This window comes from Melanerpes formicivorus, unplaced genomic scaffold (assembly GCF_026170545.1).
Source record: "Melanerpes formicivorus ecotype bairdi unplaced genomic scaffold, bMelFor1.0.p_v2 SCAF_101, whole genome shotgun sequence".
Classification (NCBI taxonomy): domain Eukaryota; kingdom Metazoa; phylum Chordata; class Aves; order Piciformes; family Picidae; genus Melanerpes; species Melanerpes formicivorus.
Window position 1 is genome coordinate 900,938 of NW_027142453.1, and position 26,757 is coordinate 927,694.

A 26,757-nucleotide genomic window follows, 5' to 3' on the forward strand; every position below is an offset into this window, starting at 1 on the left:
TGTGTTCAATCTCCTGCCCTTGGACTCTGCCCATCTGTCCAGCCTGTCGAGGTCCCTCTGCAGAGCCTCTCTACCCTCCAGCAGATCAACTCCTGTCCCCAGCTTGGTGTCATCAGCAAATTTACTGATGATAGACTCAATGCCCTCATCCAGATCATCAATAAAGATGTTAAAGAGGATGGGGCCCAGCACTGATCCTTGGGGGACTCCACTACTCACTGGCTGCCAGCTGGATGTGACACCATTCACCACCACTCTCTGGGTTCGGCCATCCAGCCAGTTCCTAACCTGTCGCAGTGTGCTCCCATCCAAGCCATGGGCTGACAGCTTGGCCAGCAGTTTGCTGTGGGGTACAGAGTCAAATGCCTTGTTGAAGTCCAGGTAGACCACATCCACAGGCCTCCCCACATCCACCAGGCAGTCACCTGATCATAGAAGGAGATCGGGTTGGTCAGGCAGGACCTGCCCTTCCTAAATCCATGTTGGCTGAGCCTGATCCCTTGGCCATCCTCTAAGTGCTGTGTGATTGCACTCAGGATGACCTGTTCCATGATCTTGCCTGGCACTGAGGTCAGGCTGACAGGACTATAATTCCCTGGCTCATCCAACCCGCCCTTCTTGTGGATGGGCACCATGTTGGCCAGCTTCCAGTCCTCTGGGACATCTCCAGTGAGCCAGGACTGCTGAAAAATGATGGAGAGCGGCTTGGCCAGCTCCTCTGACAGCTCCCTCAGCACCCTAGGATGGATCCCATCTGGTCCCATGGACTTGTGGGGATCCAGGCGGCTGAGCAGATCACCAACTACCCCATTTTGGAACAGTGGAAAACTATGCTGCTCCCTGGCTCCTTCTGCCAGCTCTGGAAGCCAGCTGTCTCCATGTCCATGAACCCTCTCTCCATGTCCTAAGTTCTGCCTGCTGCAACTCATGGAGCTGAAGAGGCTGCCCAGAGGACCACAGCTCTTCTCCAGCCGAAGCTTCAGCACCCTTTCTCTACAAACCCAACATCTCCTGCAGCACCTTTCTTCCACAGACTCAAACTGTCTTGGGGGGGGGGGTGAGGGCTGTGGTAATATAATTCCTTTCCTCTCTCTCTTCTCCCTCTCTATTTTCTCCCTCTCCCCTTCTTATGTTCACTTTATTTATGTAATCAACAGTCTAGATGTTGATATTTTGGCTTTGTTTGTGCCTCTCATTTCACAACAGGGGAATATTCAAAAGAACTGAGTCTCTTTCCCTCTCCAGACCAAGACATTTGCCCAAAGAAAAGAACAAAATAAACTTCAGGAACAAGAGTTTTGAAACGTGAGAAATGAGACCACGAACCCGAAGAATGGAAACGAAAGACATTCTTACCTATGCAGCTGCAAATACTCTCTGGGCCTGTTCAAAAGGTGAAGGAATCTGTCAACAACCTTGTTTTTCCCAACACCCTGCAGTGAATAAAGATAAGATTGAGGTCTAAATTAGATTAATGCATTTAAGTATTATAAACAAAAGACAACTGTCCAAACTATTAAAACAGTCTCCAGATTCATTCATAGGCAAATACAATTTCAATCTGCATCAAAGAATTCCAGACACTGTTCATAATATTTAGCTTTATGTGTAGTTGCAAAATATTTATCTATTTTATTAGTAATAACCAGAAAGAGGATTGCTTCCCTGAAGTTATGTCATACCTGCCAATGCATTCTTGGAACTGCAACACAGTACCTGCCACCAGTCATTTCTGAAAAGTACCCCTGGTAACAAAGTTCCTTACTGCCTTGAAATAGGATGAAATGGAATGGAATGGAATGGAATGGAATGGAATGGAATGGAATGGAATGGAATGGAATGGAATGGAATAGAACGGAATGGAATGGAATGGAATGGAATGGAATGGAATGGAATAGAATGGAATAGAATAGAATAGAATAGAATAGAATAGAATAGAATAGAATAGAATAGAATAGAATAGAATAGAATAGAATAGAATAGAATAGAATAGACCAGGTTGGAAGAGAACTTCAAGATCATGGAGTCCAACCTATCATCCAACACCATCTAATCAACTAACCCATGGCACCAAGCACCTCATCAAATCTCTTCCTAAACACCTCCAGTGATGGCAACTCCACCACCTCCCCAGGCAGCCGATTCCAATGGGGAATCACTCTCTCTGTATAGAACTTCTTCCTAACATGCAGCCTAAACCTCTTCTGGTGCAGCTTGAGACTGTGTCCTCTTGTTCTGGTGCTGGCTGCCTGGGAGAAAACACCAACATCCGCTTGTCTACAACTTCCCTTCTGGTAGCTGTAGAGAGCAATAAGGTCACCCCTGAGTCTCCTCTTCTCCAGGCTAAGCAACCCCAGCTCCCTCAGTCTCTCCCCACAGGGCTTGTGTTCCAAACCCCTCACCAACTTTGGTGCCCTTCTCTGAACTCGTTGCAGCAAGTCAACATCCTTCCTAACCTGAGGGGCCCAGAACTGGACACAGTACTTGAGATGCTTGTGTTCCAAACCCCTCCCCAGCTTTGTTGCCCTCCCCTGGACACCTTCCAGCGACTCAACATCTTTCCTAAACTGAGGGGCCAAAACTGGACACAGGACTCAAGGTGTGGCCTAACCAGTGCTGAGTACCAAGCCCAAGCAGATTGCATACCCTATTCTCTGCAGAGTGTGATTCCAGATAGCTGTGGCAAGTGCAAAGATGAAGTAGTTCAACATATTAAATCCATGTAAAACACACTCAATATCAAATTAAATGGTCAGTGTAATGTAAAAAAACAATATAATAATTTGGCTAGACTGGCTAAAAGTGAATGCTGGGGGAAACTTCAGCCCCCCACAATGTGCACTAATGGGAAGTGCACATGATGTTTATGGTTAGAATAGATTCTTATAAGCAAGCCTGAAAAGATTATTTTTCCAACTATAAAATACTAATACTAGGTTTCCACCCCCCCTCTCCTGTTGCAATAAAAAGAGAACCAAATAGCTGGGTTTGTGTCTTTCTATCCCTGCTATTAGCTGTGAGAGTAATAAATACAGTGCACCTTACTTCTGAGAGAATAGAATAGAATAGAACAGAATAGAATAAACCAGATTTGAAGAGAACTTCAATATTATCGTGCCCAACCTATCATCCAACAGCACCCAACCAACTAACCCATGGCACCAAGCACCCTATCAAGTCTCCTCCTGAACACCTCCAGCGATGGAGACTCCACCACCTCCCCAGGCAGCACATTCCCATGGGCAATCACTCACTCTTGTGTAGAATTTCCTCCTGACCTCCAGCCTGAACCTCCCCTGGCGCAGCCTGAGACTGTGTCCTCTTGTTCTGGTGCTGGCTGCCTGGGAGAAGAGACCAACATCTGCCTGTCTACACCCCCCCTTCAGGTAGTTGTAGAGAGCAATAAGGTCACCCCTGAGTCTCCTCTTCTCCAGGCTAAGCAACCCCAGCTCCCTCAGCCTCTCCTCATAGGGCTTGTGTTCCAAGCCCCTCACCAACTTTGTTGCCCTTCTCTGGACATGCTCAAGCAACTCAACATCTTTCCTGAATTGAGTGGCCCAGAACTGGACACAGTACTCGAGGTGTGGCCTAACCAGTGCAGTGTACAGGGGCAGAATGACCTCCCAGCTCCTGCTGGCCACACTGTTCCTGATGCAGGCCAGGATGCCATTGGCCCTCCTGCCTGCCTGGGTACACTGCAGGCTCATGTTCAGCCTACCATCGACCAGTACCCCCAGGTCCCTCTCTGCCTGGCTGCTCTCCAGCCACTCTGACCCCAGCCTGTAGCTCTGCATAGGATTGTTGTGGCCAATGTGCAGAACCCGGCACTTGGATGTGTTCAATCTCATACCCTTGGACTCTGCCCATCTGTCCAGCCTGTTGAGGTCCCTCTGCAGAGCCTCTCTACCCTCCAGCAGATCAACTCCTGCCCCCAGCTTGGTGTCATCAGCAAATTTACTGATGATGGACTCAATGCCCTCATCCAGATCATCAATGAAGATGTTAAAGAGCACAGGGCCCAGCACTGATCCTTGGGGCACACCACTAGTGACTGGCTGCCAGCTGGATGTGGCACCATTCACCACCACTCTCTGGGCTCAGCCCTCCAGCCAGTTCCTAACCCAGCACAGGGTGCTGCTGTCCAAGCCATGGGCTGACAGCTTGGCCAGGAATTTGCTATGGGAGATGGTGTCAAAGGCCTTGCTGAAGTCCAGGTAGACCACATCCACAGGCCTTCCCACATCCACCAGGTGGGTCACCTGATCATAGAAGGAGATCAGGTTGGTCAGGCAGGACCTGCCCTTCTTAAATCCATGCTGGCTGGGCAATGCTTAAAGGACACAAGCCTGGTGGAGGAGCACTGTGGAGGAAGGCAAATAGCACAGTTACCAAAATAACACAGTGAAGTCAATGGGAGCTGTGCCATGACCACATCTTGTCCTCTCCTCATTTGTGTTTGTGCATCTCACTAGACTCTCTGCACGCTTCCTGTTCTTTCATTTTAAGTATACCTTGACTTCAGAACATGACATGCTGTTTTAAAGGTGCATGCAGTATTCATAAAACAAAAGGCACTCCCACCAGATTTTAGCTATTACAAACATGTTATCATTGCCCAACTCCCAGACTTAACTGCTTCAGAGTACATCATGTGCCTTCACAGAGGCTGTGGTGTACCACATAAAAATCCTTGGCTGGCAACTGTAGCTGGAGCAAAGTTCAAGTAAAAGCTTTTGGATTCCATCCCTCCACATCATGACAAGCTACCACTTTGTCTCACTTACTGCACTGAGAAGGCACAATATAACAGAAAGGAAAGAGGAGAGGGAAGCTATTCAGAAGGCTCTTTAGTAATACTGAAAACCTGCAAAAAAAGTGCTTGGATGAGGTTGTTCTTTTAGCACTATCCATTAATGTAAGGTCAAGAAAAGTAGGTTTTTTCCAATTTCACCTGGGGTATAGAATATGCCTGGGAGTCTTCTTCAGGTAAACACAAGCTGTGGAAAATGCTAACCTAGTTGGGAAAAAAAACCTCTTTGAAATGAGTTACTTACACCTCAGAAACAAGAAATGACAAAAACAGCAACCAAGTCCCAAGTCACCCTCCTGTACTCATAGAATAGAATAGAATTAATCAGGTTGGAAAAGACCTTTGAGATAATCAAGGCCAAACTATCACCCAACACCATCTACTCAACTAAACCATGGCACCAAGGGCCTCATCCAGACTCTTCCTAAACACCTCCAGGGATGGTGACTCCACCACATCCCTGGGCAGCATATTCCAATGGCCAATCTCTCTTTCTGGGAAGAACTCCTTCCTAACATCCAGCCTAAACCACCCCTGACACAGCTTGAGACTGTGTCCTCTTGTTCTGCTGCTGGGTGCCTGGGAGAAGAGACCAACCCCCACCTGCCTACAACCTCCCTTCAGGTAGTTGTAGAGAGCAAGAAGGTCTCTCCTGAGCTTCCTCTTCTCCAGGCTAAACAACCCCAGCTCCTTCAGTCTCTCCTCACAGGGCTTCTGTTCCAAACCCCTCACCAGCTTTGTTGCCCTTCTCTGGACACCTTCCAGCAACTCAACATCTTTCCTAAACTGAGGGGCCGAAAACTGGACACAGGACTCAAGGTGTGGCCTAACCAGTGCTGAGTCCAGGGGCACAATGACCTCCCTGCTCCTGCTGGCCACACTATTCCTGATCCTGGCCAGGATGCCATTGGCCTTCTTGGCCACCTGGGCACACTGCTGGCTCATGCTCAGCCTACTATCGACCAGTACCCCCAAGTCCCTTTCTGTCTGGCCACTCTCCAGTCACTCTGACCCCAGCCCGTAGCACTACTCTGAGTATAGACTCAGTAGCAAGGATGAAACCGGACCTGCTGGGTGCTAGCTCACACAGCTAGCAGTCAACTATTTAAGCAGAAAGAATCAGAATTATCTTTCATATGAACATACTAAAAGACTGAGCTGAGCTTGGACTGGATCCAGAATGTCCTATCATGTAATTTGCAATTCTTGCAGCCAGAGGTAGCATTCAGAGGACAAACCAGGGTGCCACTGATACTTGCTGTATGTTATTTATATATGCACTGCTGCAGTGACTTAATTGAACAGAACTACAAACACTCTAATTAGAGAGAAAAGAACATCTGTGTTGGGGTTGGAGCTGAACCCAATTAAAATATTTCAGAAAGCAAATATTAGACAGTCTTTATTCCATCAGACATATGGGACAACTGCAACAGAAAAATGGGAAGTAAATAGCTGCACTAATGAATAGCAAAAAGAAACTCAAGCAATTAGAAGGCAAAATAATTCCTTAGTTAAAAATTCTCCGAAGTGGCATTGTAAACACTTGTTACCAAGGATAAAATGACTTAATCTTCTAGCAGTAACTGTAGTTTCAAATACAAACAGGCTTGTTACAGGTCCCAGGAGGCATTTTGCAATTCAGGATGCAGCTAATACAGTAGTGGGTCAAATTTCTTCCCTACACAGCCAAAATAAATCCAACAGCAATGGCCCCCAGTTTTTGAAGTTCATACTATGTTTCTTAGGGGAATAAAAAAAAGCAGCATTGAAAAATAAAAAGTCTAAATTGTGCTGCTTCAGTTTTATTTTCTTTTAAGTGATTTGCAGATCATACTGAAGGAATTCAAGAGGCTATAACAGAAAAAACAGAATAAACCAGGTGGGAAGAGACCTTCAAGATCATCGCGTCCAACCTATCAACCAATCCAACACCACCTAAACAACTAACCCATGGCACCAAGCACCCCATCAAGTCTCCTCCTGAACACCTCCACTGATGGTGACTCCAACACCTCCCCAGGCAGCACATTCCAATGGGCAATCACTCTCTCTGTATAGAACTTCTTCCCCTGGCACAGCTTGAGACTGTGTCCTCTTGTTCTGGTACTGCCTGCCTGGGTGAAGAGACCAACATCCACCTGGCTACAACCTCCCTTCGGGTAGTTGTAGACAGAAAGAAGGTCTCCCCTGAGCCTCCTCTTCTCCAGGCTAATCAACCCCAGCTCCCTCAGCTTCTCTCCTCATAGGGCTTGTGTTCCAAGCCCCTCACCAACTTCATTGCCCTTCTCCAGACATGTTCCAGCAAGTCAACCTCCTTCCTAAACTGAGGGGCCCAGAACTGGACACAGGACTCGAGGTGTGGCCTAACCAGTGCAGTGTACAGGGGCACAATGACCTCCCTGCTCCTGCTGGCCACACTCTTCCTGATGCAGGCCAGGATGCCATTGGCCCTCCTGTCCACCTGGGCACACTGCAGGCTCATGTTCAGCCTGCCATCAACCAGCACCCCCAGGTCCCTCTCTGCCTGGCTGCTCTCCAGCCACTCTGTCCCCAGCCTGTAGCACTGCATGGGGTTGCTGTGGCTAATGTGCAGAACCTGGCACTTGGATGTGTTCAATCTCCTGCCCTTGGACTCTGCCCATCTGTCCAGCCTGTCGAGGTCCCTCTGCAGAGCCTCTCTACCCTCCAGCAGATCAACTCCTGCCCCCAGCTTGGTGTCGTCTGCAAACTGGACTCACTGGAGTCACCATCCCTGGAGGTGTTTAAGAAGAGACTTGATAGGGTGCTTGGTTGCATGGTTTAGTTCATTAGGTGGTGTTGGTTGATAGGTTGGATGCAATGATCTTGAAGGTCTCTTCCAACCTGGTCTGGTCTGGTCTATTCTATTCTATTCTATTCTATTCTATTCTATTCTATTCTATTCTATTCTATTCTATTCTGTTCTGTTCCGTTCCATTCCACATAAATCTGAGTAAGAAACCAAAGTCCTTCATTTCTAGAAGAGCCCAAATGCCCACTGTTTGCTACTTCCCGTTTTCTCATGCCTGGTATTATCTCACTCTCAGCAGTTAATTCAATTTTACAATGAAATACTAAAACTACTATTATCTTAGAAGGGTAAATCCATTAAAGCATGCCTGTTTAAATACCTTTTTAAAAGACTCAATCATTTGTCCTCCTAAACTCTTCAAGTATAAAATTAATTCCTTGTGGGAGCCCAAAGAGTTCATTCAGATTGATCTCTCAGTTAAAAGAAAGGCAGTAAAAAGGATGAAATTACATTGTTCTGACAGGCAAATAAATTACCAGCTGAGCCAAAAGGCCATTATGTTTCTAAGCTCTTTTAATGTATTTGTGATAGCCTGCTTACTGTAGGCTCACATCAACCTTTTTACTAACTGCTGCCAGAGACCTTCTCATTTACAACCTTATTTAGCACTTTCACAGAATTCCTCATTCCTATTTTAGTTCACCTTTCTTCCTGATTTTCCCTGATGTGCACATCATCTAATTAGATTGCAAGCTATTCAAGAACAGCCTTGTTTTACCACCTTGCAAAGTGATTTCCTGGTACATGAGGAAGTAGAGGGAGAACAATTTTGAACAGTCAGTACAATCCAAATGTCCACACCACTAAATGAAGGAGGACAAAATCTAAATGCTTTCTGTATTCAGGGCTAAATTTAATCAGGGAATGAATGGCATGTCTGATTATTCCTAATGATTATCAATGCTGGTTTTCCTTTTGAAAACAGAACATGAGCTATAAGAAACCCAGAACAAGACAGAGAACTCCAGCTTCCATTAAGCCTTAATAATCACTGTTGACAAAAAGAAGAGAGTGCAGCCAGAGAGCAAAGAAGAGAGGACAGCAGCCAGACAGAGAGGGACCTAGGGGTACTGATTGACAGCTGGCTGAACATGAGCCAGCAGTGTGCCCAGGCAGCCAAGAAGGCCAATGGCATCCTGGCCTGCATCAGGAACAGTGTGGCCAGCAGGAGCAGGGAAGTCATTGTGCCCCTGGACTCTGCACTGGTTAGGCCACACCTTGAGTCCTGTGTCCAGGTCTGGGCCCCTCAATTTAAGGATACTGACCACTTGAATTTGTCCAGAGAATGGCAACGAGGCTGGGGAGAGGCCTTGAGCACAATCCCTATGAGGAGAGGCTGAGAGAGCTGGGGTTGCTTAGCCTGGAGAAGAGGAGGCTCAGGGGAGACCTTATTTCTGTCTATAACTATCTGAAGAGAGGTTGTAGCCAGGTGGGGGTTGGTCTCTTCTCCCAGGCAACCAGCACCAGAACAAGAGGACACAGTCTCAAGCTGCACCAGGGGAATTAGGCTTGAGGTGAGGAGAAAGTTCTTCACTGAGAGAGTTGTTAGGCATTGGAATGGGCTGCCTGGGGAGGTGGTGGAGTCACCGTCCCTGGAGGTGTTCAAAAAAGGATTGGATGTGGCACTTGGTGCCATGGTTTAGTAGTCCTGAGGTGTTGGGTGGCAGGTTGGACTTGATGATCTTTGAGGTCTTTTCCAACCTTATTGATTCTATATCCTTCTCTGGACATGTTCAAGAGTCTCAATATCCTTCTTAAATTGATAGACATTAGTAGAGAGTAAAGCTGGAAATACTCACAACGTATGTTAGCAATTAAAATGCAAAACCTAAGTATTACTTATTTGCCAAAGAGAGATCACATTAAATCTATCATTGTTCCAACTTCATGATAGAGGTGAGCCAATGTCTGGAACCAAAGCATTTTGTTCCAGTACTTCAGTCCAGTTAAACCTTGTAACATCATTTCAATTAGAGTTTCACAAGCTTGGCACACACTAAATATGAGTGTACCACTGCTTGGAAAATACCTTATACTCTCAAAATCATAGCTGGGTAGTCATCAAAACCTTATTGCCAGAGTGGTAGAACATATGAAGCATGTGTTGGGGCTCTGAGCATACCACTGGGATCTGCAAGCTCTTCCCCCCCACCTAGGGTTTCACTAGCCTGTGTTGAAATGTTGCTGCCTCAGTGGGGTCCCCTTTGCTCCCCATGGAGGAGAGGAGAGGTTCGGAGAGGAGAGGAGAGGTTCGGAGAGGAGAGGTTCAGAGAGGAGAGGTTCGGAGAGGAGAGGAGAGGTTCGGAGAGGAGAGGTTCGGAGAGGAGAGGTTCGGAGAGGTTCGGAGAGGTTCGGAGAGGAGAGGTTCGGAGAGGAGAGGTTCGGAGAGGAGAGGAGAGGAGAGGAGAATAGAATAGACCAGACCAGGTTGGAAAGGACCTTTGAGATCAAGTCCAACCCATCACCCAACACCATCTAATCAACTAAACCATAGCACCAAGTGCCAAGATAATACTTATGTGCATGCATCTTATCTACCATTGGAGGTTTTAAAGAAGAGGTTTGATATATCACCAAGAAAGGTAACCAAAGCCCTTACTTAAAAGAGTTTATTGTAATGATGTTACATCTTCATGTTTTGACTTTCTACTCTTATAGCAATGCTAAAAAAAGAATAAAAAAGCATTTACATTTTCCACAGGTAAGTGACCATAAACCAAAAGACACAGTAGATAGAGAATCAAAAACTGAGTCAAATACCTCAGCAGTACACATTAAGACAATTGCAATGAAGCCAACCAAATGTTTATTATTAAATAATGAGTGTCTTCCATGGTAAGAGATGTTTAACTCACCTGATTGCCAACTAAAAGAAGATGTTCTCCCAGCAGAAAGTCCTTGAGCATATCTTCCATTACCATCATGTGCTAAAGAAACAAAACCATAAGTTTCACCTCTGTTTTCACACTCTCAAGATTACACATTCACTAATGGTAGTAGTGCAAAAGGAACTTTACATTCAGGATTTACCATAGTATCACAGTATCAGTCAGGGTTGGAAGGGACCACAAGGATCATCTAGTTCCAACCTCCCCTGACATGGGCAGGGACACCACTCACTAGATCAGGCTGGTCACAGCCTCATCCAGCCTGGGCTTCAACACCTCCAGGGATGGGGCCCCAACCACGTCCCTGGACAACCCATTCCAGGGCTTCACCACTCTCATGGGGAAGAACTTCCTCCTCACCTCCAGCCTGAATCTCCCCGCCTCCAGCTTCATTCCATTCCCCCTAGGCCTATCACTACCTGACATCCTGAGAAGTCCCTCCCCAGCCTTCCTGTAGGCCCCCTTCAGATACTGGAAGGCCACAATTAGGTCACCTGGGAGCCTTCTCTTCTCCACACTGAACAGCCCCAACTCCTTCAGTCTGTCCTCACAGGAGAGGTGCTCCAGCCCTCTGATCATCCTCGTGGCCCTTCTCTGGACACCTTCCAGCACCTCCACATCCCTCTTGGAATAGGGGCTCCAGAACTGGACACAGTACTCCAGGTGGAATCTCCCCAGAGCTGAGCAGAGGGGGAGGATCACCTCCCTTGCCCTGCTGGCCACACTTCTCCTGATGCAGCCCAGGATCTGATTGGCTTTGTGGGCTGCAAGTGCACACTGAGAGCTCATGTTGAGCTTCTTGTCCACCAGCACCCCCAAGTCTCTCTCCTCAAGGCTGCTTTCCAGCCAGTCACTGCCTAGCCTGGATTTGTGCCTGGGATTGCCTCGACCCAGATGCAGGACCCTGCCCTTGCTCTTGCTGAAAACCACCTGAGGTTGGCTTGTGCCCACCTCTCCAGCCTGTCAAGGTCCCTCTGGATGGCCTCCCTTCCTCCAGCGTGTCTGCTGCACCACACAGCTTGGTGTCATCAGCAAACTTGCTGAGGGTGCACTCAATGCCACTGTCCATGGCACCCACAAAGATGTTGACCAAGCCTGGTGCCAGGACTGATCCCTGAGGGACTCTGCTTGTCCCTGGCCTCCACTGGGACATGGAGCCATTGACAGCCACTCTTTGGGTGCGGCCATCAAGCCAGTTCCTTATCCATCTAGTGGTCCCTCTGATTTTTGAGCTTTATACTTATTTATTTCCTAGCAAGATTCTCTCAGCCAATGATAGCAGAAGCAAAGTATCCAGTGGCCAAAACAATGAAACAAAAAACCATTAACTCTCCTTACGTATTTCCTCTGCTCCAACTGATACCGGGTGCCTGACTTCCCTAAATATATTTAATTCTCCATAATCACCCCAAATGCATTTCCTTTTAGCCTAGCTGAATGCTTGTCAGTCAGAGTGTAAGAACTTTCAATAACAACTGTATCACAATTTTCCAGCAATTGTACTGGGAGGAAGCAAAAATGTATCCTGGTAGAAGTTTGCGGAAAGCCAATAGAGGGAATGAAAGGCAGCTGGCACAGCTATGTAAATAATACACCTTTATTTTATTAAATGTTAAACACCAGGCCTAGCTTAATGACAAATATATTTTTCTGTGCTAATCAAACTTTACTTTCAAGGAAAGCAAAGATAAGAAAATGCAAGCTTGAGTCTGAAAGTGTTTATGATGTATCATAGTATCAGTCAGGGTTGGAAGGGACCACAAGGATCATCTAGCTCCAACCCCCCTGCCGTGGCCAGGGACACCCCACACTAGATTAGGCTGGCCAGAGCCTCATCCAGCCTGGGCTTAAACACCTCTAGGGACAGGGCCTCAACCACCTCCCTGGACAACCCATTCCAGGGCTTCACCACTCTCATGGGGAAGAACTTCCTCCTCACCTCCAGCCTGAATCTCCCCACCTCCAGCTTCATTCCATTCCCCCTAGTCCTATCACTACCTGAGATCCTGAGAAGTCATAGTATCATAGTTTCAGTGAGGGTTGGAAGGGACCACAAGGATCATCTAGTTCTAACTCCCCTGACATGGGCAGGGACACCCCACACTAGAGCAGGCTGGCCAGAGACTCATCCAGCCTGGGCTTAAACACCTCCAGGGACGGGGCCTCAAGCACCTCCCTGGACAACCCATTCCAGGGTTTCACCACTCTCATGGGGAAGAACTTCCTCCTCACATCCAGCCTCAATCTCCCCACCTCCACCTTCATTCCATTCCCCCTAGTCCTATCACTCCCTGAGATCCTGAGAAATCATAGTATCATAGTTTCAGTCAGGGTTGGAAAGAAACACAAGGATCATCTAGTTCCAACCCCCCTGCCATGGCCAGGGACACCCCACACTACATCAGGCTGGCCACAGCCTCAGCCAGCCTGGGCTTAAACACCTCCAGGGATGGGGCCTCAACCACCTCCCTGGACAACCCATTCCAGGGCTTCACCACTCTCATGGGGAAGAACTTCCTCCTCACCTCCAGCCTGAATCTCCCCACCTCCAACTTCATTCCATTCCCCCTGGTCCTATCACTACCTGAGATCCTGAGAAGTCCCTCCCCAGCATTCTTGTAGGCCCCCTTCAGGTACTGGAAGGCCACAATTAGGTCACCTTGGAGCCTTCTCTTCTCCAGACTGAACAGCCCCAACTCTTTCACTCTGTCCTCATAGGAGAGGAGAGTTCCTGAAGCACAGCCAAAATGTAGTACATAAGACCCTTAATGGGAAGGTTGTGAGTTCAAGCCTGCAGTGGGCAGTAGTGTCCTCCCTACTCTAGTCATGAGGTCTGTGGTGACAGATTGGACTCGATGATCTTTGAGGTCTCTTCCAACCATAGTGATACTGAATGAACTGATACTGAATGAATGCTCAGGGTGGATTTTACATACACCCAGTATCATAAAAGGTAGAGCATACCGTGTACCACTGAACCCCATCTTGCTCCTCACACAAGACTTGTCTAAAAGGCTTGAAAGGATTTAAGGGTGGCGCGGCAATGCAGGCTACTTTACTCACAGTAGTCATGTATATTTCTCCACTGTATCTAGGAAAATAGGTCATCTGTAAGTAGGTCAGACAGCCTGCTTAGGAGAAATGAATGGCTGTCTTCAGATAAACATATACTTCTTTTTTACATATTATCATCTCTAGTGCTTGACTTTCCAATAATTTTTAATCAGTAGCTTGCCTGTTAACTTCTGAGCACAGAAATGCTGCTTCTAACTGCGTGAAAGATGTTTTTCAGGTTCCCAAATCTCCTCAGCAGCTGGGGGTGGGGGAAGACACTCTTGTAAACACAGCTTAATACCACAAAATCCTAACCAGGCATGTCAAAAAGACTACTGAACACTCACCACACAATTTAAGCAGAGGACTGACTTCAAGGCAAATCACTACATTGTCTGGCAGGCACATACAGTGGAAATTCATAACTGATGAGAATAACTTTGACTAGACACTGTATAAATTCTAGGAAATCAGTTTTACCATGAACACTGATTGCATTATTGTATTTCTAAGGCATGAATACTCCCCCTGTGATGCCTTCCCACAAGAGAAACTATGTACTGAACCTTGGGGTTTTTTCTCTCCTGGTACCAGGACCTAAACTATCCCTGTGTTAAGATGCACACAGACACTTCAGATTAGTGATTTGCATAAAGGACTTGTAAGCAGACACATAAGTATCACAGTATCACAGCATAACTAAGGTTGGAAAGGACCTTGAGGATCATTGAGTCCAACCTATCAACACAGACCCCATGACTAGACCATGGCACCAAGTGCCATGTCCAATCCCCTCTTGAACACCTCCAGGGATGGTGACTCCACCACCTCCCTGGGCAGCACATTCCAATGACAAACAACTCACTCGGTGTAGAACTTCCTCCTCACCTCGAGTCTAAACCTCCCCTGGCGCAGCTTAAGACTGTGTCCCCTTGTTCTGGTGCTGGTTGCCTGGGAGAAGAGGCCAACCCCTTCCTGGCTACAACCACCCTTCAGGTAGTTGTAGAGGGCAATGAAGTCACCCCTGAGCCTCCTCTTCTCCAGGCTAAACAATCCCAGCCCCCTCAGCCTCTCCTCACAGGGCTGTGCTCAAGGCCTCTCCTCAGCCTTCTTGCCCTTCTCTGGACACGTTCAAGTGTCTCAATGTCCTTCTTAAACTGAGGGGCCCAGAACTGGACACAGGACTCAAGGGGCAGCCTAACCAATGCAGAGTCCAGGGACACAATGAGCTTCCTGCTCCTGCTGGCCACACTATTCCTAATGCAGGCCAGGATGCCATTGGCCTTCTTGGCCACCTGGGCACACTGCTGGCTCATTGCCCTCTACAACTACTTGAAAGGTGGTTGTGGCCAGGAAGGGGTTGGTCTCTTCTCCCAGGCAACCAGCACCAGAACAAGAGGACACAGTCTTAAGCTGCGCCAGGGGAGGTTTAGACTTGAGGTGAGGAGGAAGTTCTTCACCGAGCGAGTCATTCGTCATTGGAATGTGCTGCCCAGGGAGGTGGTGGAGTCATCATCCCTGGAGGTGTTCAAAGGGAGATTGGACGTGGCACTTGGTGCCATGGTCTAGTCATGGGGTCTGTGCTGATAGGTTTGACTCGATGATCCTCGAGGTCCTTTCCAACCTTACTTATACTGTGATACTGTGATATTCAGGCAGCTGTCGATCAGCACCCCCATGTCCCTCTCTGTTTGGGAGCTCTCCAGCCACTCTGACCCCAGCCTGTAGCTCTGCATGGGATTGCCGTGGCCAAAGTGCAGCACCCAGCACTTGGACTTGCTGAATGCCATCCCATTGGACTCTGCCCATCTGTCCAGTCGGTCGAGGTTCCTCTGCAGAGCCTTTCTACCCTCTAACTGACTAACATCTGCTCCTAATGTCAAGTTTATAAATCCATGCTCCCTAAAGCTTGGCCTGAAAGTGGCATTTGGCATGCCAACTGAAAATTATTTCCAACCCTGTGCCATTTGTGGACCAACAGCAACGTTCCCCAGCAATGCCAAATTCCAGGGCAACATGGAATGTGTCAATACCAAACACACACAGAGGGCAAAACTGGGTACTTCATTGCATCATGCAGCACTGTGAAGGGCTGAGGATGTGGGTGTTTTCCTCTGTTTCTATCTGTAGTTTTTAGGTAATGAAGGGGACATATTGCACTAGACTCATGTGTCAGATTTGCTCTCCTGCAGGCTTTGCTAAACAGTCATTACAGCACTTGAATGGCTGAACTACAAACCAGCAATACAGAAAATAAGGGCAGAATTGTTTTAGGCATGGGAATTGCTATCCTGACTGGTAATTCATTCTTGTTTCCTCCAGCAAGCAGAGTGCGTTAACTACCAGGGGCAGATACAGAACAGTATCACAGTATCATAGTATCATAGCATCAGTCAGGGTTGAAAGGGACCACAAGGATCAGCTAGTTCCAACCCCCCTGCCATGGACAGGGACACCCCACACTAGATCAGGCTGGCCACAGCTTCATCCAGCCTGGGCTTAAACACCCCCAGGGATGGGGCCTCAACCACCTCCCTGGACAACCCATTCCAGGGCTTCACCACTCCCATGGGGAAGAACCTCTTCCTCACTTCCAGCCTGAATGTCTCCACCTCCAGCTTCATTCCATTCCCCCTAGTCTTATCACTACTTGACATCCTGAGAAGTCCTTCCCCAGCCTTCCTGTAGGCCCCCTTCAGATACTGGAAGGCCACAATTAGGTCACCTCAAAGCCTTCTCTTCTCCAGACTGAACAGCCCCAACTCCTTCAGTCTGTCCTCATAGGAGAGGTGCTCCAGCCCTCTGATCATCCTCGTGGCCCTTCTCTGGACACCTTCCAGCACCTCCAGATCCCTCTTGGAATAGGGGCTCCAGAACTGGAGGCAGTACTCCAGGTGGGGTCTCAGCAGAGCTGAGTAGAGGGGGAGGATCACCTCCCTTGACCTGCTGGCCACACTTCTCCTGATGCAGCCCAGGATCTGATTGGCTTTGCGGGCTGCAAGTGCACACTGAGAGCTCCTGTTGAGCTTTTTGTCCACCATTTTCAACAGTCATTGCCTAGATGAAGCTGATGCCCTCTATCTGAACACAGGTTGTGTATAGTTTTCCCAAGCTATAAGCAAGAAAGTGGAAAAAACAATGCAGATGTAAAGTCCTAGTAAGGACTTAACATCCTGTAAGCCAGGATTTCATTTCCAACAGACCCAAATGAAGTGCTTTACCACAATGGCAACACAAAGCAATCTCACATGAAATTTTAGAGGGGAAGATGAAGAAGTGAATCATCTGTTCCCCTTGCATGGCCTGTCATCACCTTCACGAGGTGATACCCATGCAGAACAGTCTTTCTGTGAAGAACCGGCAAGCAAGGGAGGAGGAAAAAGAACAGGAAAGGAAAAGGAAGCAAATCCACACCAGGCTCCTAAAAGACAACTATATGAAAAGATCACACTATTACTGTTGCCTTTTAGAGGTAAAATATTGTAAAGACAAGTCAGAGGGTAATTTTCTTCCTAAGGATATTCTTGTGTGATAGTTTTGAGGCTTCCAGGTTAGATGCAGAAGCAAGCTGCAGTACATCTACCTCTACAAAAGAGGTGGAAGGGAAACAAAACCCAAAAAGGCACAGTCACCAAGCCCTTCTTTTTTCCTTGTGTTCACTAATTACTCTTACTACAAACTAATTAACACTAATGACTAATTAATAAGCTCCTTAAAAGAATGTATAAGCCATTAACTAATAACCATTTAACTGATTGCACTTCGCCTTGCTTTTCAAACATGTAGTGTTCATTCAACTACAAGGCAAGTACAAGCCTGTTAAACAGTCTCAGACTAGAACTGGATCAGTACAGCAGCAGCAAGAGAAAAAACTAAAATCACTCAACATCTGACCAAACAGTTCTAAAAAATTCTGTGTCAGCCGCTGCTCACTCATGGCTTGTGAATGTTCCACAGGATTGTAACCATCTCTTTACAAAGGGATGGTGAAGACACATCTGAAATGATCACCAATTCCTGTGAAAAAAAAACTTAGCCTAAACAAATCTATCTTTAAAATTCACTGTGATGGGTTACACCCATCCTGGAAGCAGGGCAGGGAGGGCTTGTGAGAGCATTGCCCTCCCTGCAGGGGGTTTTCCCCCTGGGAAACTAAGTTGGTCTGTTCCACTCCCCCTCCCTGTCCAGCAAGGCTATAAAAAGGAGGACACTGCAGCCATTAGCTTTCTCTGGGCCCCTGCCTTTGCTTGGACAAGGACTGCTGGTGGCTCCCTGCTACTCTGCCATGTGGTCAGGCCTGGTCCTTCTCCCTGCTACCTCCACACCTCTTCAAAGAGACTGGTTTTGTATTCTTATTTTTTCTCCCATCCATCCTTGTTCCTTACCCTTGTGAACCCTACCTGATTTTGTTACATATATATATACTGTTTAAAGAAAATTCTTTATCTCTCTACTTCCAAGCTGACTCCAAATTATTTCTTGGTGGATTTGCTCCTTCCCTTTCTTTTTTCTCCTCTCTACTGGGAATGAGGAGGGGGGCGTGGGGTGGAGGGATTCTCAGCCTTGCCCCCATCTGAGTTCTTAAGTCCCAGTTGAGGCTCAAACCACCACATTCACTTAGGACATGGTTTCATATATTGTGAGCATGCACATTTAACAAACTTCTTGTACCTCAGCAGCCAGAGATTTGTACTTACCTGTGCATTTTCATAAAACAAAACGTCAGGCACTTTCATTTTCTCAGTGGAGTTATAAACTGGCATTGTCACAGACCCTATCTTCAGAATCCCATCCTTTATTTCACCTAGATGTTTTTCAGGAAACAAGCAAATCCATTACTTACAGCATCCTTTGAGCAAATGAGTACAAGTTGAGTGAAGTAAAGGAAAAAAAAGACCTGCATAATAAGGGTGATACCTAACAACTACAGCAATTTAATGAAGGGAAGCTAATAAAGGAGTTTGCTTGCATTCTGGCACAGAACATAATCCAAGACTTTTAATTGAGAAAAAAAAAGTTGATACTAACCATGGAGAGAAAGAAGTGATGGCATAAAACAGAACAAAGAAATATGAAGATCAAACTGAGACTGAAGACTGTGATTGTACAGAAGAGGAGTTATCAGGGAGGAAAAAAACAAAGGAGGAAAAAAAAAAACTCAGATTCCAAGAATAGGATAGGATAGGATAGGATAGGATAGGATAGGATAGGATAGGATAGGATAGGATAGGATAGGATAGGATAGGATAGGATAGAGTAGAATAGACCAGACCAGGTTGGAAAAGAGCCTCAAGATCATCGAGTCCAACCTATCACCCAATGCTATCTAATCAGCTAAACCATGGCACCAAGCACCCTATCCAGTCTCTTCCTAAACACCTCCAGTGATGGTGACTCCACCACCTCCTTGGGCAGCACATTCCAATGGCCAATCTCTCTTGCTGGGAAGAACTTCTTCCTAACAGCCAGCCTAAACCTCCCCTGGTGCAGCTTGAGACTGTGTCCTCTTGTTCTGGTGCTGGTTGCCTGGGAGAAGAGACCAACCCCCACCTGGCTACAATCTCCCTTCAGGTAGTTGTAGACAGAAATAAGGTCTCCCCTGAGCCTCCTCTTCCCCAGGCTAAGCAACCCCAGCTCCATGGAAGAACTTAAACATGATGAAGAACATCCTGGGCTGGGAATACAGTGGTCAATATAACATACTGAGAGCCACACAGTGTTCTCAGTAGATCAAAGTCAAAGGGCTATAACTGGAGCAAACTGCACATTTTTGGGGAGGATAATTAAAACACATTTCTGTGCTGAACTCTGAGCAACATTTATGAAGAACAGGGCAAAAGATGGCAGAAGCTTACATGTGTAATCCTTTTCCTCTTGTTTCTTCGTGTCATCTGCACTTGTCTCAATACCCGAGTCCTGCAGGTGCTTCTGTAGAGCTGATTTAGCAAGGTTTGGCAAAAACCTGATGAAGAAAAATAATAGGGAGGTTGTATTTTAAGGGATTTAAAAGAAAACAAAACAAAGCCCACAACTTTTGAGTATTTTCTGCAATCTACAGGCAGTATGAAACTTTACTTGGAATTCCAAACCCTGTATGTCTATTGCTTTCATGCTCCAAACAGTCTTCAACATTGCATCCAAGCCAAGGGAGAGAAACCAAGTTTTTCCATAGGCAGTAAACCACACCTGTGGCATGCTCCTTTTAAAAGGCTTTAGTGTTATCAACAACAGGGTTGTGAAGTAGGATGGATTGAGACTGGAAATGTGTAATGTCCTAATTCCACTGCCAGTAAGAGCTACAATAGAAACAATGGTTCTTTGGGAAATAACTTTTCTCCTGACTCAGTTCACTTGGACCTCGGGATCCAAACACAAAAAGTGAACTCTGAGGTGCCCAGAACTAGGCCATTTCAGTGCTGCAAATAGTTTGTAACTTTTCAAGATGCAGCTTTTAGAACTGAAAGCAAGCATTTCATCTAATACCCAGTCACACTAGACATTAATATCATTTATATGCATATGATTTAGTATCATAGTCTCATAGTATCAGTCAGGGTTGGAAGGGACCACAAGGATCATCTAGTTCCAACCCCCCTGACATGGGCAGGGACACCCCACACTACATCAGGCTGGCCACAGCCTCATCCAGCCTGGTCTGAAACACCTCCAGGGACAGGGCCTCGACCACCTCCCTGGCCAACCCATTCCAGGGTCTCACCACTCTCATGGTGAAGAACCTCCTCCTCAACTTGAGTGTTTTGAGACAAGGAGGTAATGCTGATAATGGACCCAATTTATATAATACAGCCAAATATGTGCATAAAGGGCAGAAAAGAGCACAAAATCATTTCCACTGACCACCTAGGTCTGAGAATACCACAGGTTGGACTTGATGATCTTTGAGGTCTCTTCCAACTTTGGTGATTCTGTGTGATTCTGTGACCCAGGTGTGGAGGTAAAATCATAGAATAGAATCATAGAACCAATAAGGTTGGAAAAGGCCTCAAAAATCACCAAATACATCTAAAACCAGTACAGACTTTAAGGAGCAAGACAGCCACTGTATAATCTACTAAAATGCATTAACAGCTATCTTGCATCTTAACTGAGCAAGGAACTCTTGAACTTCAGACTGGATGTGAGGAAGAAGTTCTTCCCCATGAGAGTGGTGAAGCCCTGGAATGGGTTGTCCAGGGAGGTGGTTGAGGCCCTGTCCCTGGAGGTGTTTAAGCCCAGGCTGGGTGAGGCTCTGGCCAGCCTGATCTAGTGTGAAGTATCCCTGTCCATGTCAGGTGGGTTGGAACTAGATGATCCTTGTGGTCCCTTCCAACCCTGACTGATTCCAACTTCCACCCAAACCAGCACTTCTACCTGGAGAGGCAGGCTTTATTAACAGCATAGTAAAGGCTTTCATCTGGATGCTGTGACAGCCGACGACAAATTCGCAACAGTTGCCGAGTAGATAGAGATGAAGCCAGGGACTGTGCCTGCCAGAAAGACATCAGGGAGTTTAATTGCTTATCTCTGGGACTGGATCTCAGACTTTCAATCAAACAAATCAAGACAAAAAAAGTAATCCAGAAGGAATTATTTCAACAAATAGAATAGAATAGAATAGAATAGGAATAGAATAGAACAGCACAGCACAGCACAGCACAGCACAGCATAGCATAGCATAGCATAGCATAGCATAGAATTAACCAGGTTGGAAAAGACTTGAGTCCAACCTATCACGCAACACCACCTAATCAAATAAGCCATGGCTAATACAGAGGGTAGGAGAGCTCTGCAGAGGGACCTTGACAGGCTGGACAGATGGGCAGAGTCCAAGGGCATGAGATTTAATACATCTAAGTACCAGGTTCTACACATTGGCCACAACAACCCCATGCAGTGCTACAGGCTGGGGTCAGAGTGGCTGGAGAGAAGCCAGGCAGAAAGGGAGCTGGGGTTACTGGTAGACAGCTGACTGAACATGAGCCAGCAGTGTGCCTAGGTGGCCAAGAAGGCCAGTGGCATCCTGGCCTGCATCAGGAACAGTGTGGCCAGCAGGAGAAGGGAGGTCATTGTGCCCCTGTACTCTGCATTGGTTTGGCCACACCTCGTAGTCCTGTGTCCAGTTCTGGGCCCCTCAGTTTAGGAAAGATGTTGAGTTGCTGGAAGGTGTCCAGAGAAGGGCAACAAAGCTGGGGAGGGGTTTGGAGCACAAGCCCTATGAGGAGAGGCTGAGGGAGCTGGGGTTGCTCAGCCTGGAGAAGAGGAGGCTCAGAGGAAACCTTCTTGCCCTCTACAACTACCTGAAGGGAGGTTGTAGCCAGGTGGGGGTTGGTGTCTCTTCTCAGGCAACCAGCACCAGAACAAGAGGACACAGTCTCAAGCTGTGCCAGAGGAGGTTTAGGCTGGATGTTAGTAAAAAGTTCTTCACAGAAAGAGTAATTTGCCATTGGAATGTGCTGCCCAGGGAGGTGGTGGAGTCACCATCACTGGACGTATTTAGGAAGAGGCTGGATGAGGCACTTGGTGCCATGGTTTAGTTGATCAGATGGTGTTGGGTGATCAGTTGGACTCAATGATCTTGAAGGTCATTTCCAACCTGGTTAATACTATTCTATTCTATTCTACTTTCTGCCTCTTATAGGACGTTATGCTTTTTAATCTGCAGGTTTATGATTCTGTATTTGTTGCAGTAATTCACTGCTATGGAAATCATGATGTCATCAAAAGATTAGCTTTCCAAATTCACTTGATAAGCAACAGGAAGACAAGCATGCTGATAACTGAATTTTATTCACTATATAAAACCTAACATTAAACAATATTAACACAACAAGGAGTTTATCCACTGTAAAAGGATCAATCCCCCAGAAACTCATCTTCCCTTCACAAAGGGAGTATGAGCTCCACATGTAATGCTCTGGCAAAAGGGTCTGGCTGGACTCTTGGACCTATAAACAAGAAAACATTGGGCAGCAGTCAGGAGATTGTATCACCTCTGCACACGCCTCCTCTGCAGGCTGTTGCTGGAACACTGTGTCCTTCTCTGCCGTCCACATGTTAAAACGCTAAGAACTGGACATGATTCAGCAAAGAGTTACAAAAATGATTCAATGCCTGGGAAGGCAGACCTCAAACAAATAGAGCAAAATGTAAGAAAGAAACAAACAGAACCCCCAAAGCAAATGGCCATGGACTTACAGAGAGATAGGAAGACTGAGAACGAAATCGTGCTATAATTATATCTCCCGGATGAAGGTATCTAATACAAATAAGTTCCTTCTTTTAGCAGGAAGCACACAACAATAAGTGTGATCTGATAAGTCACGTCATGCTTTGCCCAGGTCAAGTGAAGTATTTTAATTAGGTCATTTCAGAATGCTTTGGGTTGGTTGATATAAAGGGATTTCTAACTGCCTTATAATTATCTCAATATACGATGATGTTTCAACTGGGGAAAAAACAAACCTGCAGTTTGCCGTCTAAGGCAAGGGGGGAAAATACCCAGAGAAAAGCAACACTTCTCCACTTTCAGAGCCTTTTTTCCCCCCTTGATAATTTTTTGAACATGAGAAATGTCTTAACATCACTTCTTTCCCCTGGAAAACCACATTGGTTTAGTTGATTAGATAGTGTTGGATGATAGGTTGGACTCGATGATCTCAAAGGTCTCTTCCAACCTGGATTATCCTATCCTATCCTATCCTATCCTATCCTATCCTATCCTATCCTATCCTATCCTATCCTATCCTATCCTATCCTATCCTATCCTATCCTATCCTATCCTATCCTATCCTATCCTATCCTATCCCATTCTATTATTGATGAACAGACATGAATTGTTTCTTTTAAACCAAATAGTTCTATGAAATCACAGTATCACCAAGGTTGAAAGAGACCTCAAAGATCATCAACTCCAACCTGTCGCCACAGACCTCATGACTAGACCATGGCACCAAGTGCCATGTCCAATCCCCTCTTGAACACCTCCAGGGATGGTGACTCCACCACCTCCCTGGGCAGCACATTCCAATGGCGAATCTCTCTTTCTGGGAAGAACTTCTTCCTAACATCCAGCCTAAACCTCCCCTGGCGCAGCTTGAGACTGTGTCCTCTTGCTCTGGTGCTGGTTGGCTGGGAGAAGAGACCAACCCCCACCTGGCTACAACCTCCCTTCAGGTAGTTGTAGAGAGCAATGAAGCCTCCCCTGAGCCTCTTCTTCTCCAGGCTAAACAATCCCAGCTCCCTCAGCCTCTCATCACAGGGCTGTGCTCAAGGCCTCTTCCCAGCCTCATTGCCCTTCTCTGGACACGTTCAAGTGTCTTGATGTCCTTCTTAAACTGAGGGGCCCAGAACTGGACACAGGACTCAAACTGTACAACACTTCCCTCAAATGCTGAGAAATAATGCCTTTTGCCACAGCTCTTTAGATTATTACTCCTGCTCCTCCTGTTCTCATTCAGGGATGACTGTGAAGCATCCTCTGAACCACTGCAGCTTACCACTCAGCATTATGGACGCTGTAATGGCATTTCAACTGTTATTTCAAGAACTACTCAACCATGTGTGAAGCATGGACAAGAGAGAGGGTGAGTTCTCTGTCTCTGTTATTACTGCTCACTAGCCAGAACTCTTGCTGCCTGTCAAAGATTATATTCTGTTTCGAAGAGCATCTTAAACAGCTGAAACATTCCCAGGTAGAGTACGTCTGGGCAGATAAGCAGTCCTCCTAATTCACAGCTATAGGACTGCACTGATGGAGAACTACAGCTGGGCCATATCAACTGAGGTAACCATTTCATACATTGTGTCATGCCACCTTGATAAATACAATCTCTAAGTAAAGTGGCATTCTAAAGTCTGCATAATATTTGGCAGATGAGCTGGCCAAGCTGCTCTCCATCATTTTTCTCCAGTCCTGGCTCACCAGTGAGGTCCCAGGTGACTGGAAACTGGCCAATGTGGTCCCCATCCACAAGAAAGGTCGGATGGAGGAACCTGGAAACTCCAGGCCAGGCAGCCTGACCTCAGTGCCAGGGAAAGTGATGGAGCAGATTATCCTGGCGGCAATCACTGCGCACCTGAAGGATGGCCAAGGGCTCAGGTCCAGCCAGCATGGATTTAGGAAGGACAGGTCCTGCCTCTCCAACCTGATCTCCTTCTATGATCAGGTGACCCAAATGGTGGATGTGGGGAGGCCTGTGGATGTGGTCTACCTGGACTTCAGCAAGGCCTTTGACACCGTCCCCCACAGCAAACTGCTGTCTAAGCTGTCAGCTCGTGGCTTGGACAGCAACACTCTGTGCTGGGTTAGGAACTGGCTGGAGGGCCGGGCCCAGAGAGTGGTGGTGAATGGTGCCACATCCAGCTGGCGGCCAGGCACCAGTGGCGTCCCCCAGGGATCAGTGCTGGGCCCCATCCTCTTTAATATCTTCATTGATGATCTGGATGAGGGGATTGAGTCAGTCATCAGCAAGTTTGCAGATGACACCAAGTTAGGAGCAGATGTTAGTCAGTTAGAGGGTAGAAAGGCTCTGCAGAGGGACCTCGACTGCCTGGACAGATGGGCAGAGTCCAATGGGATGGCATTCAACAAGTCCAAGTGCCGAGTGCTGCACTTTGGCTACGGCAATCCCATGCAGAGCTACAGGCTGGGGTCAGAGTGGCTGGAGAGCTCCCAAACAGAGAGGGACCTGGGGATACTGATCGACAGCCACCTGAATATGAGCCAGCAGTGTGCCAAGGTGGCCAAGAGGGCCAATGGCACCCTGGCCTGCATTAGGAATAGTGGGGCCAGCAGGAGCAGGGAGGTCATTGTGCCCCTGGACTCTGCATTGGTTAGGCCACACCTTGAGTATTGTGTCCAGTTCTGGACCCCTCAGTTTAAGAAGGACATTGAGACACTTGAACATGTCCAGAGAAGGGCAACAAGGCTGGGGAGAGGCCTTGAATACAAGCCCTATGAGGAGAGGCTGGAGAAGAGGAGGCTCAGGGGTGACCTCATTGCCCTCTACAACTAACTGAAGGGTGGTTGTAGCCAGGAAGGGGTTGGTCTCTTCTCCCAGGCAACCAGCACCAGAACAAGGGGACTCAGTCTCAAGCTGCACCAGGGGAGGTTTAGACTCGAGGTGAGGAGGAAGTTCTTCACCGAGCGAGTTGTTAGCCATTGGAATGTGCTGCCCAGGGAGGTGGTGGAGTCACCATCCCTGGAGGCGTTCAAGAGGGGATTGGATGTGGCACTTGGTGCCATGGTCTAGTCATGAGGTCTGTGGTGACAGGTTGGACTCGATGATCCTCGAGGTCCTTTCCAACCTAAGTTATACTGTGATACTGTGATAATATGCTGCATCACTAAAATAAGTAAGCATAGAGGAGAGCACCACAGGTGAAGATTTCCTCTTTTTTGCTACTTTGTGGGGTTTTTTGGTAGTATTTTATATTGTACAGCTGTAAAGTCAAATCTAGGCTAGTAACAGTCTTGTCATATATATCTATAAGGCCTCTAGTTCAACAGGATCTTGACTGTGGTCACTAGATTCTATTGTAAACAAAGCAAACAATTACAATGGTGCCGGCAATGCCCACAGGCTGAATAGTCTACAGGTATTCTTCTGTTGTTAGAAACATCCCTTTAAACAATGGCTAATATTTCAGAAGGATCTCTGGCAAAGGCTTACTTACTTAGGCAACTCTAGATATATCCTGACATACCCACAGCACACATTTCAGTCCTCTGCACAGGTGTGCTGCTCCCAACATGTCTCATGTCACCACTGATCTCCAAGAATCTTCCCTCAGTCCATGCTGCGACTCACTTCTCATCCAACATCAAATACCTCATTTAGGTAATTTCACAATGCTACAGGCATCCACATATTTTGGAAAGGGTTTTTGTGAAGCTCTCTTTAAGCACAGTATGCCTCCAAGCATGTTAAAACATGAGCCAGCAGTGTGCCCAGGCAGCCAAGAAGGCCAGTGGCATCCTGGCCTGCATGAGGAATAGTGTGGCCAGCAGGAGCAGGGTAGTCATTGTGCCCCTGGACTCAGCACTGGTTAGGCCACACCTGGAGTCCTGTGTCCAGTTCTGGGCCCCTCAGTTTAGGAAAGATATTGACTTGCTGGAGTGTGTCCAGAGAAGGGCAACAAAGCTGGGGAGGGGTTTGGAGCACAGCCCTGTG

General features: G+C 47.0%; 1 protein-coding gene across 1 annotated transcript in view; it reads right to left on the reverse strand.

Annotated features, from left to right (window-relative positions):
• Positions 1–26,757, reverse strand: part of VWA8 (von Willebrand factor A domain containing 8) — a 176,475-nt gene that overhangs the window by 35,076 nt on the left and 114,642 nt on the right. Inside the window, exons 17-21 of the mRNA XM_068166488.1 lie at positions 20,957–21,072; positions 19,441–19,547; positions 18,283–18,389; positions 10,499–10,570; positions 1,357–1,433 (exon numbers count right to left, since the gene is read on the reverse strand). Coding sequence (XP_068022589.1) covers positions 1,357–1,433; positions 10,499–10,570; positions 18,283–18,389; positions 19,441–19,547; positions 20,957–21,072 — 479 coding nt within the window. The remainder of the gene's footprint in view (positions 1–1,356; positions 1,434–10,498; positions 10,571–18,282; positions 18,390–19,440; positions 19,548–20,956; positions 21,073–26,757) is intronic.